The 23,708-nt window shown below is 39.3% G+C and overlaps 1 protein-coding gene across 1 annotated transcript; it reads right to left on the bottom strand.

Moving 5' to 3' along the window:
* Positions 1–5,071: 5,071 nt before the first annotated feature.
* Positions 5,072–23,627, bottom strand: LOC117291678. The gene is made up of 6 exons (XM_033773526.1): positions 23,452–23,627; positions 23,203–23,366; positions 9,987–10,106; positions 8,344–8,613; positions 5,796–6,049; positions 5,072–5,320 (listed from the first exon to the last, which is right to left on the bottom strand). Exons 2-5 carry the CDS (start codon positions 23,261–23,263, stop codon positions 5,802–5,804), a joined length of 699 nt encoding a protein of 232 aa, XP_033629417.1. The 5' UTR covers positions 23,264–23,366; positions 23,452–23,627; the 3' UTR covers positions 5,072–5,320; positions 5,796–5,801.
* Between the last annotated feature and the right edge of the window lie 81 nt (positions 23,628–23,708).

Raw genomic sequence — 23,708 nt, 5'->3', positions numbered from 1 at the left:
ACCGTACACACAGCACCTGCCGGCAAGAACTTGCATTACGTAACAGTAATGTATGCACCTTTTGAGATGAAAGACACCAGCGTCGCTGCCGTCATGTCCTCGTACGGAGAGGTTCACGCCATCCGTCGAGGACACTGGCAGCAACATCGGAATTGGGAAAACGGCAACCGGCACCTACGTATGGAGATAGACAGAAAGATACCATCGTACATCACGGTGAACGGGTTTCAACTGGTTGTCAAGTACACAGGACAGAAAGAAACGTGTAGAAAGTGCTCAGAAGAGGGGCACAAGGCCGCCACCTGCCCCAACATCAGGTGTAATTCATGCCAACAATATGGACACATGAGAAAGAACTGCCGGCAGCCATCCGATTGCACGAACTGCAAATCAACTGAACACACGACGCAACTATGCCCGCACACCTACGCTAACCGAGTCAAGAAGTCACCATTACTTTCTGAACAATCTTCAGGGGAAGACGAAGAAGAAAAACAGACACAACCGGAACCGCCACAACCACCGAGACTCAAGAGAAAGAAACGACGTAACGAAAGGGAGAACAAACTTGACGCACCCTCCAGTACAAAAGAACCACTACAACCTCAGCCTGGACCTTCAAAACAACAAGAACAAACACAAGCAATGGACAGCACATACAGAGAAACCCGGGAACCAGTGAACTCCGACTCAATCAGCGGAGACGAAACGGACAACCCAGAGGAGAGAAAGAGACTGAAGAAATACTTCGAAAGACACATCCCCGCAGAATCGTATCGAGAAGTCTGCACTTGGAGTAACATGGAGATGAAACGACGGATAAGCAGGTTAGGAGTATGGGATAACTACCAGTTATTCTTTGAAATGGGCTGCAAAACCCCATGAACAATGAACTGTTGGTGATGAGATTCGACTGTCGAATTGAGAACTCATAATGGTGAAGGGAATGATTTTGATTAATGTTGTGAACTCACGAACAAAGAACTTTTTGGTGAAGGGTTATTGACTACTGTTTTATAGTGCTTTCGATTAATTTTGTTGAATTGAGTTGTTTTCTGATCAATGTTATGTTTACTGTTCGTTTTGTAGAATGTTAGGGTTACCCTAAGTTTCTCAAAAGTTGTCAGTGTTTATGTTTTTATTTATTTTGTACAAAGTTTCTGTAAATTACTGCATAAAATGTATGTATCATTGCCGTATGGCTTTATTCGGACGAATAAACCATTTTAAAAACACTAAAGATTTCCGTGCAGAGTAACAAATTAAGAGTCTATAGACTAATTTTTCACCGCCCTGTCGAAAGATTGGGCTAATAAATAAATAAAAGATAGAACATGAATGATGACAACGTTTCAATCAATATTCAGCTATGTTTTTGGAGACAGCCAATGAAGGTCTGTATAGCTCAGTTGGTAGAGCGCCGATACGTTAATCCGGAGGTCGTTGGTTAAAATCCCGCTGGAGTAAATTTTCTCTGTTCAGCCGAACAAATTACCCAGTCGGTTTTCCTTGTGGTTTGTAATTTGATATTTGAAAAAAAAGTCGGGTATTTTTGAAGCAGTTATTAATAAATTTCTATCGGAGGATAAAGAATAACAAGTTTGGTTTAACCGTTACACCGATGTGTGTTAGCACTGTGTACTTCGTATTTTCCCAAGTGCTGTAAAAAAAAGCCGAGTAATATACTCGGGTTGGACTCTAACCCACGACCTTTGTATCTCTTAAGCAGTGTCTTACCAACTACACCACCGAGATTGACCGGTACAGCTAGAGGCAATTCAAATCCGAAATTTTAGCAGCGGGTACCGCACTTTTTGATAAACGTTAAATTTGCATCGGGGATAAAAAAAATATGTATAATTTGGTTTTACCCGTTTACCGATTTGTATTATAAGCACTGTGTACTCAGTACTTTTCCGAGTTCCTTAGGGGGAAAACAAAGACAGGAATATTACACGGTTGGGATTCGAACCAATTACCTTTGCAATTCTAGAGCAGTCTTACAAACTAGACCTTCGAGATTGTCATGTAGAGAGGCAGTTTGAATCTTATGTTTTAGCAGCGGGTACCGCAACGATTAAAAAGACGTTAATTTTGCATCGGGGGATAAAGAATCTAAAATTTGGTCCAGGCTCCGACTACTTGACCACATTCTCATGAATATTCAATATTCTCGGTAATGTATTCACACCTACTTTAATAATAACTCTTTTGATAGTTTCTTCTAATCTACTTGATATAATTCCACTTTAAACAACTTGTTTGATTGAGGAAAAAACAACCCTTGTAATAGACTGATATTTATATACATGTTTGAATAATTATTTGTTCAAAGGTTTTGTTTACTGATTTCAATTAACGCCATGAAGTTACCATGCGTAGTTTGACCTTGACTTGGCCCACTGTGCGCCGGTACGTTAATCCGGAGGTCGTTGCTTCAAATCCCGCTGGAGTAATTTTTCTCGATTGTTTTCCTTTAATTTACTCAGTTGGTTTCCCTTGCGGTTCATAACTTGATGTTTGAAATAAAAAATGTCATGAGATAGTTAAACATGGTGTAGAGATAGTTAAACAATTCCCAAAATACATGAAATACCACGCTTGCCTGCAGAGTATTAACAAAGACGTAGATGTAAATTTATTCCAAGGCTTAGTCCCCACACTAAAGGCACTGTCAATGCAAATCCATGGGGAAATCCCCATAGACCTTGGACCAGTGCAAGTTGAATTGGATGTAGCAGATAAACCAAAAAAGCTAGACCACTCAAATTCTCAATTATTTTTCTCAATCGTTTAAGGAGGAAGTCAAGAAAAAAGGCTTTCTACTTTATTCATAAGAGAAGTAATTACCAAAAAATTCTAATTGTGCCATGAAAAGCATGGCTTTCTCACTAAATGCAGAACACCAAAATTGTGCAAGCTGTGTGAACACTATCTATTGTGCCTTCATTAATCACCTCTCAGTCCAATACATCCTTACTGGTGCACAACATGGTTCCGCAAACATCGATCCTGCTGCGATAGTCAACTGCTAGCAACCATCGAAGAACAGCACAGACTCATATGACGTCCGCCATAGCATTTGACTGCGTATCTATGTGAAATGAATGTAGGTCAAAGGTGAACATACACGCCGGCAAGAGGTCTCTGGCGTTATACACGAGCCTGGAAGTGTCAGGCTCGTGTGTTGTGATAGCCTAAACCTCTGACGTCACTCTTCGAGGCTCGTTAATAACGCCTGAGACCTGCCTCCAAACCGGCGTGTATGTTCACCTTTGACCTACATTCATTTCACATAGGGATATATGCATTCAAATTCTATGTCAGACGTGATAGGAGTGTACTGCTTGGGCATCTATGAGCAAGTTCGAGTGAGGCACTATATAGGCGGCCATTGGTTGATTTTTCCTGGTTACCTATGCATTCAATACATCCTAGGTACCAGGCAAAATCAACCAATGGTCGACTATAGTGCCTCACTCGAACTTGCTCTATGGAAAGCTCATGTCACCGTGCCGTTTATCCAATATCATTGTATCCAATTGGATCACTGGATCTAACTAGCAGCCTAGCAGGTACGTCTTAATCCTTGCTGCGGATAAAGACAGGGGCCCTCTCTAGTGTTGTGAGAGCGGTTCGTGGATGATAGCGCCGTCTCATGGGGAAATTGTGAGAAGTCGACAGGAGAAGGTCTTCCACCAAGACTAATGTTGCAACGTAAGCGGAGATAATTATCTTTGGTGATATTATGTTTTACCATGCACCCAAATAATAGTAACGAGAATGGACCAATAAAGAAACACACCAATTTTATTGTACATAAATCATGCGAGTTTTCTCGCAGGTTGCCTTTTAAGGCATATTTATAAGTTAAAAAGAACGGGAACAACATTTTCCTCAGATCGGCCTAATATTAAACACATGAATTAATACACACGTTACCCACTGTAAAAAATATCCGTAATAATGTGGTGCTTTACCTGGCAGCTATGGGTGCCAGGTAAAGTGCCGTAAATCTCACGGTGGAAGTTTTGCAAACGGCCCCTTCATAAAAGGCAAAATTTACAAAACTTCAACCGTGAAATAAATTTCACGGTTGAAGTTTTGCACTAAAGCACCGTATTGCAGATATCTTTTTACAGTTTCGTTGAAACCACACATTGGGCCTAGCCTACAATTCTTCAAAACATACAAAGTAGCAAAATTCCAAACGGGACCATTAAATTATTAATCCGATGAGTACACCATTAATAACGAGCGAAAGTGACATTGGTTGTTTTAAATCTCAGATTGTTTAAAGGCTATGTTAATACATCTATCTGGTTTTCAGATGCAGGTTGCAGTAGCAAGCGTCTGATTCTATACATTTACAACGACAAACTACAGTCCATATTCCAAGTAGTATACATCTTTTGCATTAGTTACTGTGCAGTTAAACCCAATCACGCAGCCATCGCATCACACTTCCATGGCCATCACGTGTACGTGTGAGTCCACTCTTGACATAGCATGGATGCCCCCTATGGGTGTAGTTACATATCCAATCTCGTCTCACACAACCCTTAAATTCACCCCTTCCCACACACACACCCACACCCACACCCTCAGCTTTAGGCATTTTTATTTCCCAAAGGGGGCACAGGGTCATTTCCACACTGTCACTTTTTGCTAACACCCCCTCCAATTAATGCAATACCCGGTGTTGGTGTTCACGTAATATACCCCCCCCCCCCGCAGTTTTTGTTTTCCCGCTTGATTTAAACTTGCGCGCCCCTTTCCCCCATACCTAGGTATAGGTATAGGATGGAAAGTCTGGCACCAGCTCTCACAATCCATCCAACGATGACCCTCCTGACGATAACTCGAGCAAGCTAGCCGAAACATTGAGACCAAATCAAGAACTGACTCCGCGGTAGTGCAGTTATACGATCATTTACAGCTACAGTAGTAATCCCAGCCAATTTTCTATACCTTCCGCCCGAGTAATAGTTATAAAAAGCAGGACAGTTCTTTTCAAAACCGAGAAGTCTCCCGAACATCCGATAAATCTACTCCGCGGTATTACAACAAAGAAAGACAGTTCTCAAAGAACAAACTCTACCTGGCAAGTAGATTCACACATGGTGTTACCGCAAACCAAATAGATTGAGACCTCACCATTTGCCTGAAATCCTGTGGACTCTCTTCTCGTAGTGGAGTTTGTGAGACTCTAAATCATGTATACGTTTGTTTTACAGGGTGCTGGACGGATAAGCGTGTCTTTTAATCTCTACTTTGCGAACGATGTCACACCAAGTCCACTCCAGTTACTACCAATTATCTAAATAGATACAAAGGTGCACAGAATATTAGTTAAATAACAGGTTGGAGCCACTTCGGTCAGGAAGATCAGGAAGCCGTATGTAGTCTACGGTTCGGGTAAGCCCCACCAATGGGAGCTGTTGCCAAAAAAATACAGAACAACCTGCCGTGTTTTTGTAGAGATTATCTCTGTTCCGGAAATTAAAGTCTTCCTCGATTGACGTCACAAAAGGGGTAGGCGGAGTCATCCCCCACACAACTTTATTTATTTTTTTAAACATATAAATCGTTAAAAACAATTACTCAAACAAATATTTTATTGTTCAGAAACATATACTCTACTGTTTGAAGAAGAAAAAATTATATTTCCAGGTGACTTTAAAGTTATTAAACGTTAACTTTGTACGTCCGAAAAAGATATATTATTAGAAGAGATACCTCTATCTTGGATTAAATATTGTCAAGGATTTGCGATATTATTATTAGGTCCTCACCGTCCATCAACAAAGCAATCTAGTAAGGACTGTTGTCAGAAGAAGCAAAGATTGGTGCAGCGATGTAAACACAATAGGCCTTACAGCTGCATCTGTAGTTTCCAACATGCAACTGTTATCCAGACAGCAAGTTACACAGTAACCAGGATCTACAGCTGGAATGTTACACTGAGCAGTGTATTGGAAAATATTACCAACGAGAATGTTGTTCTGTGAAGCACATTGTTTGTTGATTTGAATACGGCGAGATTCGTCTGAAATTAAAGAAAGAGTATATATTTACATTTGAACAATGTTTTTTGAAACATGTATGAACAAAAACGAAAACAGTCTGGAAAAGATCCGTGAAATTGAGGAAGATTTTGAAATTTGCGTTCATCAATGGGGTATCATGGCCATGCTCAGAGAAGCTGGGATTTGTTTTTAAAAGACTACCACAGGAACAAGAAACAGTATACACCGTAAAGGGAAACGCTACCGTGTGAAGGAGAAACACTACCGCGTGAAAGAGAAACACTACCACATGAAAGAAAAACACTACCACGTGAAAAAGAAACACTGCCACGTGAAAGAGAAACACAACCACGTGAAAGAGAAACACAACCACGTGAAAAAGAAACACTACCACGTAAAGGAGAAACACTACCGCGTGAAAGAGAAACACTGCCACGTGAACCAGAAACACTACCACGTGAAAGATAAACACCATGTAAGAGAGAAACACAACCATGTGAAAGAGAAATACAACCACGTGAAAAAGAAACACTACCGCGTGAAAGAGAAACACTACCACGTGAAAGAGAAACAATACCACATGAAAGAGAAACACAACCACGTGAAAGAGAAACACTACGGGAGAAACACTACCACGTGAAAGAGAAACACTACCATCCGAAAGAGAAACACTACAATGTGAAAGAGAAACACTACCACGTGAAAGAGAAACACTACCACGTGAAAGAGAAACACTACCACGTGAAAGAGAAACACTACCACGTGAAAGAGAAACAATACCACGTGAAAGAGAACACACTACCACGTGAAAGATTGTCACTACCACGTGAACAGGAAACACTACCACGTGAACAGGAAACACTACCGTGTGAAAGGGAAACACTTTAGCTACCACGTGAACAAGAAACACTACCATGTGAAAGAGAAACACAACTACGTGAAAGGAAAACACTACCACGTGAACAAGAAACACTACAATGTGAAAGAGAAACACAACCACGTGAAAGGGAAACACTACCCCGTGAACAAGAAACACTACAATGTGAAAGAGAAACACAACCACGTGAAAGGGAAACACTACAACGTGAACAAGAAAATGTGAAAGAGAAACACCACCACGTGAAAGAGAAACACTACCACGTGAAAGAAAACACTATACCAGTTAAAGATAAACACAACCATGTGAACGAGTAACACTACCATGTGACAGGGAAACACAACGACGTGAACAAGAAACACTACCACGTGAAGAAGAAACACTACAATGTGAACCAGAAACACTACCACATGAAAGAGAAACACTACAATGTGAACCAGAAACAGTATACCAGTTAAAGAGAAACACCACCACGTGAAAGAGAAACACTATACAAGTTTAAGAGAAACACAACCACGTGAAGGAGAAACACAACCACGTGAAAGAGAAACACAACCACGTGAAAGAGAAACACCACCACGTGAAAGAGAATCACTATACCAGTTTAAGAGAAACACAACCACGTGAAGGAGAAACACTACCACGTGAAAGAGAAACACCACCACGTGAAAGAGAAACAATATACCAGTTAAAGAGAAACACTACCACGTGAAAGAAAAACACTACCACGTGAAAGAGAAACACTATACCAATTAAAGAGAAACACTACCACGTGAAAGCGAAACACTACACCAATTAAAGAGAAACACTACCACGTGAAAGAAAAACACTACCACGTGAAAGAGAAACACTCCCACGTGAAAGAAAAACACTACCACGTGAAAGAGAAACACTATACCAATTAAAGAGAAACACTACCACGTGAAAGCGAAACACCACACCAATTAAAGAGAAACACTACCACGTGAAAGAAAAACACTACCACGTGAAAGAGAAACACTACCACGTGAAAGAGAAACACCACCACGTGAAAGAGAAATACTACCACGTGAAAGAGAAACACTACACCAGTTAAAGAGAAACACTATACCAGTTAAAGAGAAACACTATACCAGTTAAAGAGAAACACTACCACGTGAAAGAAAAACACTACTACCACGTGAAAGAGAAACAACACCATGTGAAAAAGAAACAACACCATATGAACGAGAAACCTGTCATCAACGTCATTGATGTTTCTGCACACAAAGAAAACCAAAACTAAAAATCAGGAATGTTTTTCCGAACAAAGGTACAGAATTAAAAAAAAAAATACAAAAGAAATTAAGAACCTCTTCTGGGCCTCTGCCTTTACCGTTACCGGGACACTGTTTTAGAAAGTTAATTTGGGGTAAAGAATGCAGGAAAATGTTTAGTACTTGCATCAACTTGACCTACCTGACCAAGTTAAGGTTGTTTGGCAATTATCCTTCGTTGTTCCACAGCCACTGGTTAGTCGCCTTACTAGGGGGTCTGGTATGGGTGGATATGGAGGGGGTCTCGGTACGTTACCGTTGGCACCACTGTTACACAAATTGTCCTTGCAGCATAAAGTACACGACCAGCCTGCCTCATACGGTTGGCACGAAGAAGTTGTGTGGCTGCTACCTGGACATTCGGACGATACACCGCAAGATTTGACCAAGTTCATGTCATTATAAAGATCACCTGTATCAGACAATGACGGTGGGTGAAACGAAATGCGTTAAGTCCTAAAGTGGTTCTCTTACCTATTGGAAAAGAAGTGAGACACTGTAAGAACATAATAAGTTGTTGTTTCTAATGACTGCTGTTCGATACTTTTTGACAGTTAAGCCGGTTTAACTACCTTTAGTTGAAGATGTACATCATTGAAAAGACTTTCTTGCTTATTAGGTTCACCAATAAAATTTTCTTTTTACAATAGGCAAAACACAAACATGTTTAAAATAGTGAGCAAAATAGTTTCTAGTGAAACAAACGGGTTATTTCGAGTCCGCAAATACCATTTTAAACTAATTTATTTTGAGTGATTGAAAGAATTTTGTGATAATGAAATGATTCTGAGTACACGAAATGAATACTTCAAATTAGTTTGTAGGTTTTCCCTCATAGATCCCTGTAGGTCCCTTTTAGCCTCGTTGCTATTTGACAAGATCATTTTCTATATCGAAGCATTGTTTGCTCTAAAAAACATACCATTACCTTCATAAACAGAAATATCAACTTTGATTTATAAAACTACCATTTGAAAATTGAAATGAACAATTAACTGGTGACATCAGTGTTAACAAAAACAAGTGGGTCTCCAAATGGCGTCACATTTGCTGACTAGAGATAATACTGTACTTTGAAATTTGCCCGAGATTCAGCTCATGCTAGACAGGCTCTTTTGGTTGTTTAGACTAACGCTGGCTTGGCGGTCGGGGCACCATTCCCACGATGTCATCGTCAGCCAACCGTGCAAGAAAACCATGCTGTCTAATGGTGTTTTTTCGAAACGGGAGTTTTAGAGTACCGGTTGAAATCGCTGTATCCTGACTGGACTAGCTACGATCCGGTCCCGCTTTTAACATTTCCAGGTAGAATATGAAATTATCTATCCATGTATACTATTTGGGGACTGTTGGTGACATTCATAACGGGACAATCAGCCTTGTTTTTGTGACTTGTTTTTTTCTTCTTTTTGAAGCATCCGTTTACGTAAAAAAAGTCTCTTTCCTAAAAGGCACCGGGTTTTTTTTTTCATACAAAACGACATATATGCTCTTCGTTTTAATTTCTTTTGTACATTACTTTTTTTGAGACTTTTCAGAAAAGGCCGAAAAAGACTAAATTCCAGAAGCCCTTTTGATTAATTAAAAAATTCATACCAAGTTCACACACGAAAACCCATGAATATTTTGCAGATAAAAGAACGGATTTTGTGTGTGCTGCGGATAGTTTGGTTTATTATTTTAGACCTTTAAATTTTGTTGTTGTGGTTGTGTTGTTTTTGTTTTTTGCAGATTTGTTTACAATTAATTTGTTCCTTTATTGCAGATCTCTCATAATTAACCTACCTCTCCATGTTGTTTGTATGGTGCAAACATCTTGACCTGGTTGACACATTTCATCAGATGTTTGAAGACAATCACTTTGACTTTCGTCACTTTGGCAAATATGACATTTAAGGGTAGTCCCTGTAAAAGATTATAAAGTGAATAATGGTAAAGATCAGTATATGTTTGTTTATCATCTCAATATTCTGAAGGACTCGATTTCACACCAAGATTTATGTGAGGATGCGTGTCGTCGATATCACCATTACGTCTCATATATTTGCCGCATATGGGGAACCAATATGGGTCTCATATGGGTTAACCCATATGGGTCTCGTATGGGATAACCAATATGGGCCTCATATGTGGTAACCAATATGGGCCTCATTGGTTATCCCATATGAGGCCCATGTTATCACAATGAGGCCCAATATGGGCCCCATACGGGATAACCAATATGGGCCCCATATGGGGTAACCAAGTGGGCCCACTGGATCCTGCACCCAAGATTCATATGGGCCTCATGGTTTGGCCCAGATAACCCATTATACATCTGGGGTTCATCTGGGGAACAAACACTAGGTTGTCCTCGTTGGCTTCGTATTAGGGACTTTTCGTTTTCGACGACGGATGGTTCTGGGACGGTTGTTCAGCTAAACGTTGTCGTTTTCAGCACAACAAAGATTCATCCCAAGTACTGTCGTAGAAATTGAGGGACGACCGTCCTCAAAGCCGACGCATGCGCAGATGACGCCAAATGTCATCTTTACCGTCGCAGAACCATCCGTCGTCGAAAACGAAAAGTCCCTATTGGCAATCTGGGATAATAATATGAGGGGGCCATGAATGTGGGTGGTGCACATAAGGGGGGCCCATAAGGGCTAGCCCATATAGCGTTATAACTATTATAATTAAATCAAGTAAATATTTCATGCTAATGAGAAGTCTAAATATATGAACAATTACATGTAAACTGATATTTCAAGTCTCGGTTAACAGTTTTGTAATACAAAAAATCAGTACTTAGAAAGCGTCTTATTGTAAAGTTTATATTGTTTTCTTATAGATAACTTGAAAAACTTGAAAGTTATGGAATATCAGAGGCTCCGTCACCGCTCATTTATTTCGAGGTAACGAAATACTATTTCCTTCCCACGTAAAACCAATGCAACCACAGTTTCAAACTCGTGAATCTCATTATTTAACCAATATGACATAACCCTTGTTTATATCAAGTCAGTGTGATCACAAGTTCAGATATGCGTGTGACCATGACGTTTACAGGCAGTACAAGCACAAATTCTTGGCGTTCCACACAGTTCAATGAGTGTCCTGCCAGCTGACAGTCCATTCGTAATGAAGAGTGTTTACATGCGTTATAAATACCACAATGCAAGCCGTCATAATAAAAAGGCAGAAAGCACACACGTTGTGGTAGAAAGAGAAGGTCACATCAGAATGGAGGAATGTTGTCTTAAACCGTGGGCCGATGTGTCCATGTTATCTTTCTTAATGGTGAGAGGATTAAGAAGTATGCAACAAAGATACCATCGTGTCGGATAGCAAAGACGGGACGAGAAGGAATTAAGATGGTTACTTGAAAAAGGCTGTGATGAAAAGGGAAAAATTAACTCTCATGGCAAGAAAGTGAATTGCAGTAATGATTGTAATGAGATGGCAAGAAAGCGAATTGCAGTAATGATTGTAATGAGATGGCAAGAAAGTGACTTGCAGTAATAATTGTAATGAGATGGCAAGAAAGTGAATTGCAGTAATGATTGTAATGAGCTCTGATGGCAAGAAAGTGAATTGCAGTAATGATTGTAATGAGATGGCAAGAAAGTGAATTGCAGGAATGATTGTAATGAGATGGCAAGAAAGTGAATTGCAGTAATGATTGTAATGAGATGGCAAGAAAGTGAATTGCAGTAATGATTGTAATGAGATGGCAAGAAAGTGAATTGCAGTAATGATTGTAATGAGATGGCAAGAAAGTGAATTGCAGTAATGATTGTAATGAGATGGCAAGAAAGTGAATTGCAGTAATGATTGTAATGAGATGGCAAGAAAGTGAATTGCAGTAATGATTGTAATGAGCTCTTATGGCAAGAAAGTGAATTGCAGTAATGATTGTAATGAGATGGCAAGAAAGTAAATTGCAGTAATGATTGTAATGAGATGGCAAGAAAGTAAATTGCAGTAATGATTGTAATGAGATGGCAAGAAAGTGAATTGCAGTAATGATTGTAATGAGATGGCAAGAAAGTGACTTGCAGTAATGATTGTAATGAGATGGCAAGAAAGTGAATTGCAGTAATGATTGTAATGAGATGGCAAGAAAGTGAATTGCAGTAATGATTGTAATGAGATGGCAAGAAAGTGAATTGCAGTAATGATTGTAATGAGATGGCAAGAAAGTGAATTGCAGTAATGATTGTAATGAGATGGCAAGAAAGTGAATTGCAGTAATGATTGTAATGAGATGGCAAGAAAGTAAATTGCAGTAATGATTGTAATGAGCGTTTTTTGTTCTTTTCATGGAATGATACGGATCTGCCCGCCTCATGAAACCGCACTTGTATAGTTTGATGTGCATTGAAGCTTTTCTCATTTCAGCATATAGATTCGCATGAGACATATTATTTGAAAAACATGCATGGGCATTGCAAGTTCAATCGTCCCTTTCGTCAAAACTTCAAATGCCCAAACGAATCAGATCGAATATAAATGTGCCACATAAAATCCTTGATAGGCCTTACTTTACTATGGATGGAAAGATATTTTTAAAAGTAGAATATAATGATCCACATAAACACACATTGGAATTTGGGTCAATACTTTTATTTCGTGAACCAACTCTGTCCTTACCATTGTAAAACCATTTGTTCCACAACTGGTGGACCGTGTTAATAGTTCACAAAGTATATACAGGAAAACCACATATCAAAAACATTCACTGTCAGTTTAAAATCACTTGAGGCACGTGCAGTCGCTACCAGACGTGCCTTATAGTAATTAAAATCAATTAATTTCGTTTAAATAATGCTTTCAACAGTGTAGACAGATAATGGTCTAATATTACCAATGGAGTTAAAAAGAACAAGGGCGCCCGCTAGTTTATCCCAAAAAAATTTGGTTGGTGTTAGTGACAAGTTTTACGAAAATGGGTTTACAATCGGTAGACATTGTAATTGTCATTCGGACGACACATGTGTGAAGTTTCAGATTGATGACATTTTCAGGCGGAGAGTTGATGTAAAGACCTTTTCATTTGAACATTCCCCAAAATCAACCGTTACAGATATAACCTGTTTTTTACTTGAATAATTTAAAAACTGAAATCCGGTCTGAGAATTCACTTTGTCTCATTGCCATCACGAGTTAATACTTGACCTACGCATTACACATTTGTTCTAACCATTCGGTCACTGGAAATGTCGCACTACGTCAAAGCATGACGCGAAAGCGAGAGGGCGCCGTAGATAGTATTATTTATATTGTTCTTACCAAATTCATATTCTTTGTACTATTCTAAGCAGCATTAACTTTATTTCTAGGACTCATGTCCTAATGAAAGTTGTCACTTAAATGGGCGTTACACCAAAGTGTATCCATAACAAACGTAACGTCACGATAATGATTATTATCATATATTTTATATTAACTATACATATGTACACAAAAAGCGGATCATAGTGGCACGCCATAATTATGATCTGCTTTTTCTCTCCTGTGTCCTATGTTGACGTCAGCAATGTTCATTGCACATAGGAAAGAATATTTAAAAACTGTAGTTTTATGTTGGCATCACCGTATACTTAGTGCACTATGAAGTGGTTTAAATGTTTACATGTAACACACTACATCTTTTCGTGCATTTTTCCACTGAGATGTTGATCTTAAGGTACTTATACCAAGTGACTCATGATGATGTTCTGTTGTGTGAGTTAAAAATATTCTACTTATAAGACATTAAAGAAACATGTTGCCTTGGATCGGTCGAGTTGGTCTTTGAAAAGCGTTTGAAACCGTTTTTAATAAAATGCATATGGGTAGAAAGATGTTTTAAAAGTAGAATACAATGATCCACACAAACATGCCTCGAATTGCACGGTTTTCCTTTTACCTCGTCGACTAATACGGTCGGCCATTTATGGGAGTCAAATTTTTGACTCCCATAAATGGCCGACCGTGTTAGTTTGCACAGTAAAAGGAAAACCACGCAATTTCGAAGCAAACTTGTGTGGATCATTGTATTCTACTTTTAAAACATCTTTCCAACCATATGCATTCTATAACAAACGGTTACAAACGCTTTTTATAGACCAACTCGTCCGATCCAAGGCAACGTGTTCCTTTAATAAAGGTTGCAGCTTGATCGCGTATTTGTTTCAGTAGACATGGGTCTTGTAAAACTGCATATAATTTCAGGTGATTTGATGTGACTGTAACCCCTATACAAGCAAGGTGATTTTGAACCTGCATGACCCTGACTCTTACCATTACTCTTACACGGAATCTACCCCCATGTCTAACATTTGCCATCATCTTGACCCTTACCCTTCATTGATCCTAAATAACTGTCCATCTCTAAACCTGTACATAGTGGCCTAACCTCAAGCTTGAAGCCAGACCCTGTTGTTCAAACGGCAAGATACTTATTTATTACAAAGATGCTGATGTCTGGAAAATGGTAAAACTTTCAAAGAGAATCTGTTTTGAAATAGACAAAGAAATAATGTATAACATAGGATCTTGGTCCCGTGTATGTTCTTTGTGTGCACTGTGCTGTGTTACAGAACCCTGGAACTATTCATTTCAAGGCCACAAACTGCTTTGTCGAGGGCACGAAATATTAAGTCAAGGGAATGAAATGTGTTCGTGGACACGACATATTATTTAGAAGACAAGAAATACTTTGAAAAATACTTCTTCTTGAGGGCACGAAATATCAGTTTGAGTGAACAAACATTATTTAGAGGACACAAACCATTATTTTGAGGGAGCGAAATATATTTCACTCAGGAGCAGAGCTCGTCTTTGGGAGTACGAAATATTTTTTTGCGGGCAACACAAACTTTGAACAAATATACCTTTTCTAAAAATGCAAATAGTATTCTAACTTATAATGCATTTTCATTTCTCTGCGATGTTTGAAAATATGATCAGTAATTTGCAATAACGTTTAAACAACATCCCAGAATGTTTTAATATAAATAAGTGTTTGTAGCTTTGTTCACGAATAAAAATAACCAAGTCTTCAAAATACTCTGCACACAGCGTCATGCGATCAGAAAAAACGTCACACAGGGCGCCAGCACATTTCCCATTTCATCATCAGTCGCGGCGCCACTGTCCTAAATCAGGATCTTTATGGTGTATCCTCCCATGTGTAGTTGCAGACAGTGCCCAGCGAGTTGCCGCCGTCCTCCTGCTGGATTGGGGAGATCGCCATCTAAACTGTAATTGGTTACTTTCAGTGTCTAGCTGACATGGGAGGCTAGCTGGAACATCCGAATGTAGCAGCCATCAAGAGACTTGGTTTTAAAGAGGATTGTCTCGATTGATGAATGACGATTCTCTTGTCGGTTCCATTAGGGTAAACGTGTTCTTTACATGAATGGTGTCAGATGCTTGATTGAGCAGACCATCTTGTGTCGTGTGCAAGTGGTACTAGGATAAACCAAACTCTCTTGCAATCGGATTCTATCCTTGAAGTAGGGACGTCTGCTATTTTATCAAAGACACGTCGTCGGCCAAGTCCAAATCGAATGCTTACCGGAGACAGAGTCTAGAACCAACATCTGTATGGTTCAACTCTGTATGATCCCAACATCATTATAGCTCTGGTATGATACCGGTATATGTTGGTGTAGGCCTCGATTGCTGGAATGATTACGATGCAGGATTCCGAAGGCCTTTAAGATCTTGACAAATACTGTCTGAATCAACCATTTCTGTAAGCTCCTCAATGAAGTTCTCCACACCCGCTATAATTTGTGTGACAGTGTCGTGGCCGAGCGGTTAAGGGCACCAAATTCAAGATCTGGTGTTTTTGATCATATCAGCAGAGTGTGGCTTCGCTTCCCAGTCGTGGTCCTTATGCAAGACACGTGACCATTGCTTCGTCCTTCGGATGGGACGCAAATCCGTTGGTCCTGTGTGATGCGCAACGCACGCAAAAGAACCGAGTGCACCTTTCGAATACAGAAGGGGTTCGCCCCGGTATTACTGGTTCTGGCTGCTGAATGCGCTGTAGCACCTTACAAACCCTTATAAGGTGCTAACATAATTGGGTCTCAGAATTCATAACTTCAATAACCTATCTTTCTGTAAAAATGTATATACCAAGCGCCTTGAGTACCTTGTTGGTATAGATACATGCGCTATATAAGACTTTGATATTATTATGATTGTATGACTGGAGTTGTGGAAATAGTACACCATGGCATTGCTGGCCGGGGTTCCGTCAAATTCGGTTATACAAGTACGCAATCACTGTTTTACACTCCACGTTGCCTTTATCGGCTTCGTGTCCAACATCAATCCTCTTTTGCGGAGTTGTGTTGCTTCATCCAGACTAATGACGCAATGATGACGCAATGATGTGGGTTCTCATCATTTCCAAGAACAGACTATACTCTACTTCGGGATAAGCGTGTCGGTGTGGCTGGATTCCCAGCATAGTCTGATGCTACTTAATCTCTACTGATGCCAACTCGGCCATCTCTCAGTGGATCATGGTGATAGTCAAATTGTGTTTTCGTTGATGTTTGGCAGTGTCGTCGTCTTTGAACAAACGCACTACAATGGGGACGCAGTGTGATTCTTAATGACGTCAGACGAGCCTTCGCCGTACGCCTGTCGTTGACGAGACCAAGACTTTGAACGACTGTTGAGTCCATGCGGACACCCACTGCGATGGAAGCATTGTATTTGTGTAATGTTTTCTATCATAATGTCTTTCCAGGCTAATAAACCCCGGCCTGAATTCATAGCCCTGTTTATAGCGGCCGATTTGTGTGCTTACTATGCGAGTCTGCTAACCGTAAGCACACGAAAAGGCGTCCGCATCTTTCAGTGCTTACTGCACGGACATTAACAACGTCACACAATGTAAATCAACGGTGAACGCGCAAGCTGACCGCATAGGTTTCTTGCTCTGTGAAATACGTTAACGCCTAAGCGAACTTTTCTGCTAGAGAAAGCACGGTAATTTGCCTACCGTTGGAAGCAATGCTATCAATTTGACCATGGGATCGACGCTCGTCTCATCAATGCTGTGACCGTTGTTAAAGAAAAACAAGGATCAGTACGTCAAGTGAAATTGCCACCAAACTTGTCAGAAAAAGCGATATCTGATTATTGTCTCAATTATTAAACCCTAACAAATATTCAAAATTTTTGAAGCAATGAAAAGTAAACACAAATGTTTTGGCTTCTTTAAAAGAGTGCGCACATATTCGTTTCAATTGAGGTTCATTGAGACACGAGTAGGCTACTTATTAGCTGTGGTTATTTAACAACTGGTGTCCCCTCAAACCTCATCTTCCTCCTTGCAGTACTTGAAATATAAAAAACACGTCAAATCGAGACAATTTAGACGATCTGTTATTAAATACAGCGGTATTAAAACAGAGCTTAAAATACGACAACAAATCCTGCAAACTCACAGTGATGTTTAGCTACAACCATAGATGAACGTAATGTCACGAATAAGTATCACCATGGTATCACTCTGCTCCATCAAATCACTTCTGCCAGCTTCAATGACACTTTCACATTTCTAAGCTGTCTGATAATTTTAATAACTAACTCTACGGGAGAATAACGAAGCAAATTGCTGCCTGATTAGTGAAGCAAGTCTAGAGGGCATCAGGTAACGGGCAGTCCGGGGAGTCTATGACGTAGTTATAGCAACCCCTGCTGACAAATCGCTTGCAGATTACAGGGGGTGATGTGACAAGGCTAAGTCAGCTCATGTGACGAGTGCTCCTCCAGATATACGAGCCAACATATCTCAAACAGAACCCTTTTCCGTAGAGATAGTTTACATATTCTATATATAATAATGACGATTGGTGTTTGCTTGTGACTTTTGTGTTGTTCTTTTTGAAAATGATATTTATTTATTTATTGGCCCACATGTCTTCTTGCCATAAACATATTTAATTTACTTTCCATAGCAAGCACTTTTCCGAATGCTTACAAAATTGTATTTAATTAAAAGAGCAAGATGTGTTCGTTCTTAAGCAAATAGCTTATATTAAAGTTTGTATTCAAATTAAGGTATTGCACAGTCCAAAATGCTACTAAAATGTTCTCAATGTTTTCGATGAATCATAACATGACTGCAACGCAAATGAACATTATTCGATATTTTATAGAAATTTGAGTATTAAAACAAACTTCTCGCAAACGCTAACAAATAATGTCGGTTAATCGTTTAAAACAGTTCACAGCAGAACAAATATGTAATCGGAATAATTTTTAATTACATTCCATAACGGTAAAAAAACCAATACACTGTAAAATATAGGCATTCGCATAGCTTAGTCCTAGTATACCTTAGTCCTAGTATTGAACCCGACCACGATTGGAATAATGATAAATTGAAGCACTTTCACATGAATATAATCGATGGACATTAATTTTTAATGATGTTGAGTACCTTCCTATTTAACCACATCGAAAGGCCTTACCAGGGGTGTGTCCATGGATGAACTGATTTGTGTTAACAACACAGTGATGGGCGCTTGGGTACGCACATCCGACGGAGTTTATGGCGAGGTTGAGTTCCTCGTTTTGAGCAATGCGTATCAAAGCAATGCTTCAAGTATAGTCAATTAAAGTTTGTGTGTACCGTTCCGAGGAAAGCTCAAAGACCAGTCACTTGCATTGGCCATCGTTTACGTCTACCAATAAAACCATGTACGCCTGTGCACAACTCTCAGCCAATGCGGGGGGTGGGGGGGTGGGGATTTCATTGACCTTAGTAAGGGAGCTGTTTGGGGCGTGACGCCATATGCAAGGGGTTGACATACACCTTTTCTCCTAACGCGCATGGGTAACGCTCGCGTTAAGGCCGGTTCATACTCGCTGCGTATTCACTGCGTACGCAGCGCGCGGACCCGTTTTTTAAAGTCCGCAGTGCGTAAAAGGAAACGCAGTGCGTAATCGTTTTTCGCAAATGCGTATGAATTTTTCAAAATTACAAATTAGGTCGTACACACTAATCGGATGCGTAGTCGGACGTATTGAAATATTTCAACATTTTGTCGGATGCGTAGACGTAATTTCAGTGAATAATGGCAAGAACCTGATACGAAAGATAAAAACTAAAAACACAAGCTTGAAAGAACACCGAGATGTATAAAGGACAGTGATTTCATTCAAAGAAATTGGGGAAATTTGCGATAAAGATTTGGACTGAAGGCATTTTAGTTAATGAAAAACCCTTGAACCGAACGAATGTATGAACACAAGTTGATGCGTTCGTTTCCGCGCGCGAATGCTAACTTAATGCGTATCTATTTATTTGTTTTGATGAAGTATAAACGTTAAATCCAAACTCGAAATGTCGGGTGCGTGAACGCAGTCGCAGCGAGTATGAACCGCCCTTATTAACATTACGTCATGCATACGTATATCGTCGTAAACGTGCTTTTTGGCTGCTCGCATATAACTCCTTTATTACCCAATTTACCTAAAAAGAAAGTCATCAATAATTGGTTGCACCCGGCTGTGGATGTTGCTATGGGTGTTAACTGTAGCCACCATTTCGCACATGGCCGTAATATAGCGTAGTGATCATCTTAGGCGACGGGACCTTTACACGCTGACCGTACTTTGTACACAAGTGTGTAAATTGAGTCCCAAAATGGCGATCGTGGCGGATATGTAATATGGTGCAAGGGGTCAATACGTTCAAATTGATGAATGGGAATAAGAAGGCAATGTTATTTAAAAAGTTTGTATGTGAGGGAATGTTTTACAGTGGTTCTTGTTCATCTGGTCCTCCCTGCCAAAGGCCATTTGTTTGATATGTCAGGAGCGTTTCAAATAACAAGTTAACAAATGTTTCAAAGGAAACAAAAGCTTACACTTATAAGCAGTCGGTCGAAAATTCAAAAACCAATTAATGTTATTCTCGAATGTTTCAATTAGTCTCCTTCTTCACTGCTTTGTACCGACCTCGGGCAGCCATCTTTTTAGTCGAAATCGCTAGGCCCTTACTTGGCAGAAACTAAATGTAGAAATAAGTTTTCCGTCAAAGTATCTGCCTTTACGAATCAGAAAGCACATAACATATCATTTGAATTTGAATGCAAACATTTGAAAATGTTGGCTCATACATTGAATTGAATGGTTGACCAGGTCTTCTTGCTGGCTTTTATGAATGATCTAAGTTGACCAGTGAATACTAACCTAGTGAAATTGGATTACTCCTTTTGACTGCTGATTCAACGGAGCACTCGTTTTCAAACGAAATTGAATGACCCGGAACCTTAAAAATTAAGGATTTTTTGTTGAAACTGACCGGGAAAACCTAAATTATGAATTTTAACATGCTGACGTAATTATAGATATCTAGACAATAATGGTTTTTTTTCTTATCACCGCGAAGGAGGTTTCGAAAGTGGTCTTTAAGTTTTAAGCGACTCTTTTGTCATAATATTATGATCATTGAAATTTTCAACTTATAAAGAAACTTTATCCTTGTGGCCGAGTAGCACTGCCACCAAATTAAACGTTTTTTGTATGTAGACGGATTTACATTCCATCGTTGCCACGTTGACACATTATAAGTGGTTTATTTTTAGGTGCTAAAGATTTAGAGAACCAGGTTTTTATAAAAAAGAATGACAACTTTTTTATTTGTTGTTATATTATTGTAAACTTTATGTACTTATAGACAGGATGTGCCCATTTTAAGGGGCACTGCTTATACTATAGAATCAGGCACTTATGAAGCTCCTTAACGCACATAATTCTATTAGCCGCAATCACAGAATTACTTGATAATCTACGTCAAGAAATTGGCCCGTGGTCAGATGAGTGAAATAAGACTGGACACATTTCCCCTGCTTGATTGAAAAGCAGCACGTAAATCTTTCCAAACTTAAGTTTACATAAATTAAAAGATGTCAACGCAATATATATTAAATACTTTCCTATGCTTCAGGGTTTTGTTTTTTTATAATAGCAAACCATGGTGGTTGTTTCCGAGAAATGTCATTGTTTTCCTTATCATCATAATGTCAATTAACCCATAATATGAAGAACAAGTGCGACAGCTCTCATGAAGTATGAAACCGAAGGATGAAATAATTCCACATGTTGACGTTTTTCTCGAAATATTCTTTACTGTTGATGGGTCCAGGTTTGTACATCTGAGGTATTTTAGATTAAGTATCGTGTTGTCCTCAGCCCATCTTAACTATCCCCTTTAAAGACTACTCAAGGTACATATCGGCACAAGAAAAACGTGTCAAAGTAAACGCATATTGCCTATCTGACTGAATTATAAATTCGAGCTCGCATGATTATGAAGTGTTCACGAGTCGATATCCATCAGCAAGGGACGCGTGCAACCTAATTCAATTAATACACGAGGTAGACTGTAACTAAATCGATGTGGCCATAAAGTTCGCTCTCGGGGCTAATACAATACTTCATTATATTTAAAGGAGCGTTGTGCACATTTTATTACTAAAAGACACATCCCTATATTTTAATATAAAAGTAGCGCCCTGCCAAGCTGACGGATGCAAAAATATTTGTTTGTTTTTATTGGAAGAATAAGTAAACAGTTTTCCCTGCGCATATTGAGAGATAGAGATAGAGGAAAAAACAAACTCCGCTAGCCGTCTCTATTTCACGGCAGAGATAAAACAAAATAGCCTACTCAGTTATAAAACACATATGTAAAACGTATATGCTAAGTTGTTAAATGCATTAGGAAATTGGGACGAAATGAGCAGGTACATTTGAATGGAGAGACCTGGTCACACACACGTGGAGTTTAGGACGAAAGTAAAAGCTGCTGACGAGATAACCGTCTGACTCCTCGATGATGCATAGAGCGTAAAATCAATTATACTGCTTTGACATTTTCAGTTGTCCCGCAAAAATACAGTTCAATAACTACCTTATACATGTATGTTTTTAAATATGTTTTCATTTGTTTCTTCTATTGTTGAGGCTAGTAAGGCAAGCGTATGGTTAAGCGGGACAAATATTTGATATCATAATCTTGTATCCAAATTTCTTTTCTGGTGAATGGTAATATTCATTATCAATGACAGTCATTCTTAAATTGATAATTGAATTATTAAGGCACTGTATACTCAGATATTTCCCGAGTCATGTGGAAACATTCCACATAACACCCGGTGGGATTCGAATACATGTTAAAACATGTCTTTCCACAAGACTAGCAAGCTAATCCAGTGGCTAGGGACAGTTCAAATCCCACGTTATACGAGTGACATGCCTGTGTAATTTTTTTCACTTCTTAGCAGAACTCGAAAAAGTACTGAGATCCAATACTGTCAATGTTGTGTTTTACTAACATTAATTCCTCGTGAGAATAAAACTCCACGTACATTGGCTCAATGAATATTCTTAAAGGCAGTGGACACTATTGGTAATTACTCAAAATAATGATTAGCATAAAACCTTACATGGTAACGAGCAATGGAGAGTTGTTGATAGTATAAAACATTGTGAGAAACGGTTCCCGCTGAAGTAACGTAATTTTCGAGAAAGAATTAAATTTCCACGAATTTGATTTTGATACCTCAGATTTAGATTTTTAGGTCTCGAAATCAAGCATCTAAAAGCACATTTTAACTTCGTGTTACAAGGGTGTTTTTACTTTCATTATTATCTCGCAACTTCGACGACCAATTGAGCTCAAATTTCCACAGGTTTTTTATTTTATGCGTATGTTGAGATACACCAAGTGTGAATTCTGGTCTTTGACAATTACCAATAGTGTCCATGTCTTTAAGCTAGTTCCGATCCTACCAAATGCATTCAGTTCACAGTTCACCGGATAAAATAATTTTGAAATTGACATTTAAGGCATAAGGTTTCCTTATAGATAATTACTTTGGACCCTAATGGTACGTGGATTGGTTCATTCAGCATTCTTTGGCCATTTGTAATTTATTTTGTTGATTGCATTGTTTTCTATTTGCAGTGTGGGTCAGAGCCTCTACCCATCACTTACCTTGAAGTATGCAAAATCCCCAAAACAGCAAAACAACAGCATGACATCTATATGGAGGCATGGTTCCAGCAGTCAGACGCTACTCGTCTCATTCGGGATTCATGTGATCTCTTACGTTGTACATCAAGTTGTCCCCAGAGTCAGTATAGTGTAGTTCATTCCGCCTGTTGGTTTGAAGAGGAGCCGCATCAAAATGTAACTCACATTCAATTTGAGCTTAGATTGGTGCTACAGAAACGTGTGTCTTACCTCATGGTCTCGCTGTGTTATTGTTGATTATCAATCGAAATTGTATTCAGCATTCAATTATGCTTCCAGTTCATTCCATAGTAAACTACCGGCAAATACAATCGACTGCCCTCTCGTCGCATTGATCGGCTACGTTGCAGCGTAGTCATTGGAGTTGAAGTGGCATACTATTAGCGTCTTCTGCTTGACAACACGACTCCCTAACTAGTAATGAATTACTCTATACATAGTCATTATCACAGCGTCTGGCAAACGAG

This window comes from Asterias rubens, chromosome 6 (genome assembly GCF_902459465.1).
Source record: "Asterias rubens chromosome 6, eAstRub1.3, whole genome shotgun sequence".
Lineage (NCBI taxonomy): Eukaryota > Metazoa > Echinodermata > Asteroidea > Forcipulatida > Asteriidae > Asterias > Asterias rubens.
Note: the sequence above shows the minus strand (reverse complement) of the source record. Positions and strands in the feature narration are given on the sequence as shown.

What these genes read in the sequence shown, in the direction of transcription:
- LOC117291678 (XM_033773526.1), bottom strand. Translation starts at nt 23,263, where the DNA reads ATGCCTCCATATAGATGTCATGCTGTTGTTTTGCTGTTTTGGGGATTT. An exon ending in GGGATTTTGCATACTTCAAG is followed by an intron (nt 10,107 to 23,202) that starts GTAAGTGATGGG and finishes AATCTTTTACAG; the next exon opens with GGACTACCCTTAAATGTCAT. An exon ending in CATACAAACAACATGGAGAG is followed by an intron (nt 8,614 to 9,986) that starts GTAGGTTAATTA and finishes TGTCTGATACAG; the next exon opens with GTGATCTTTATAATGACATG.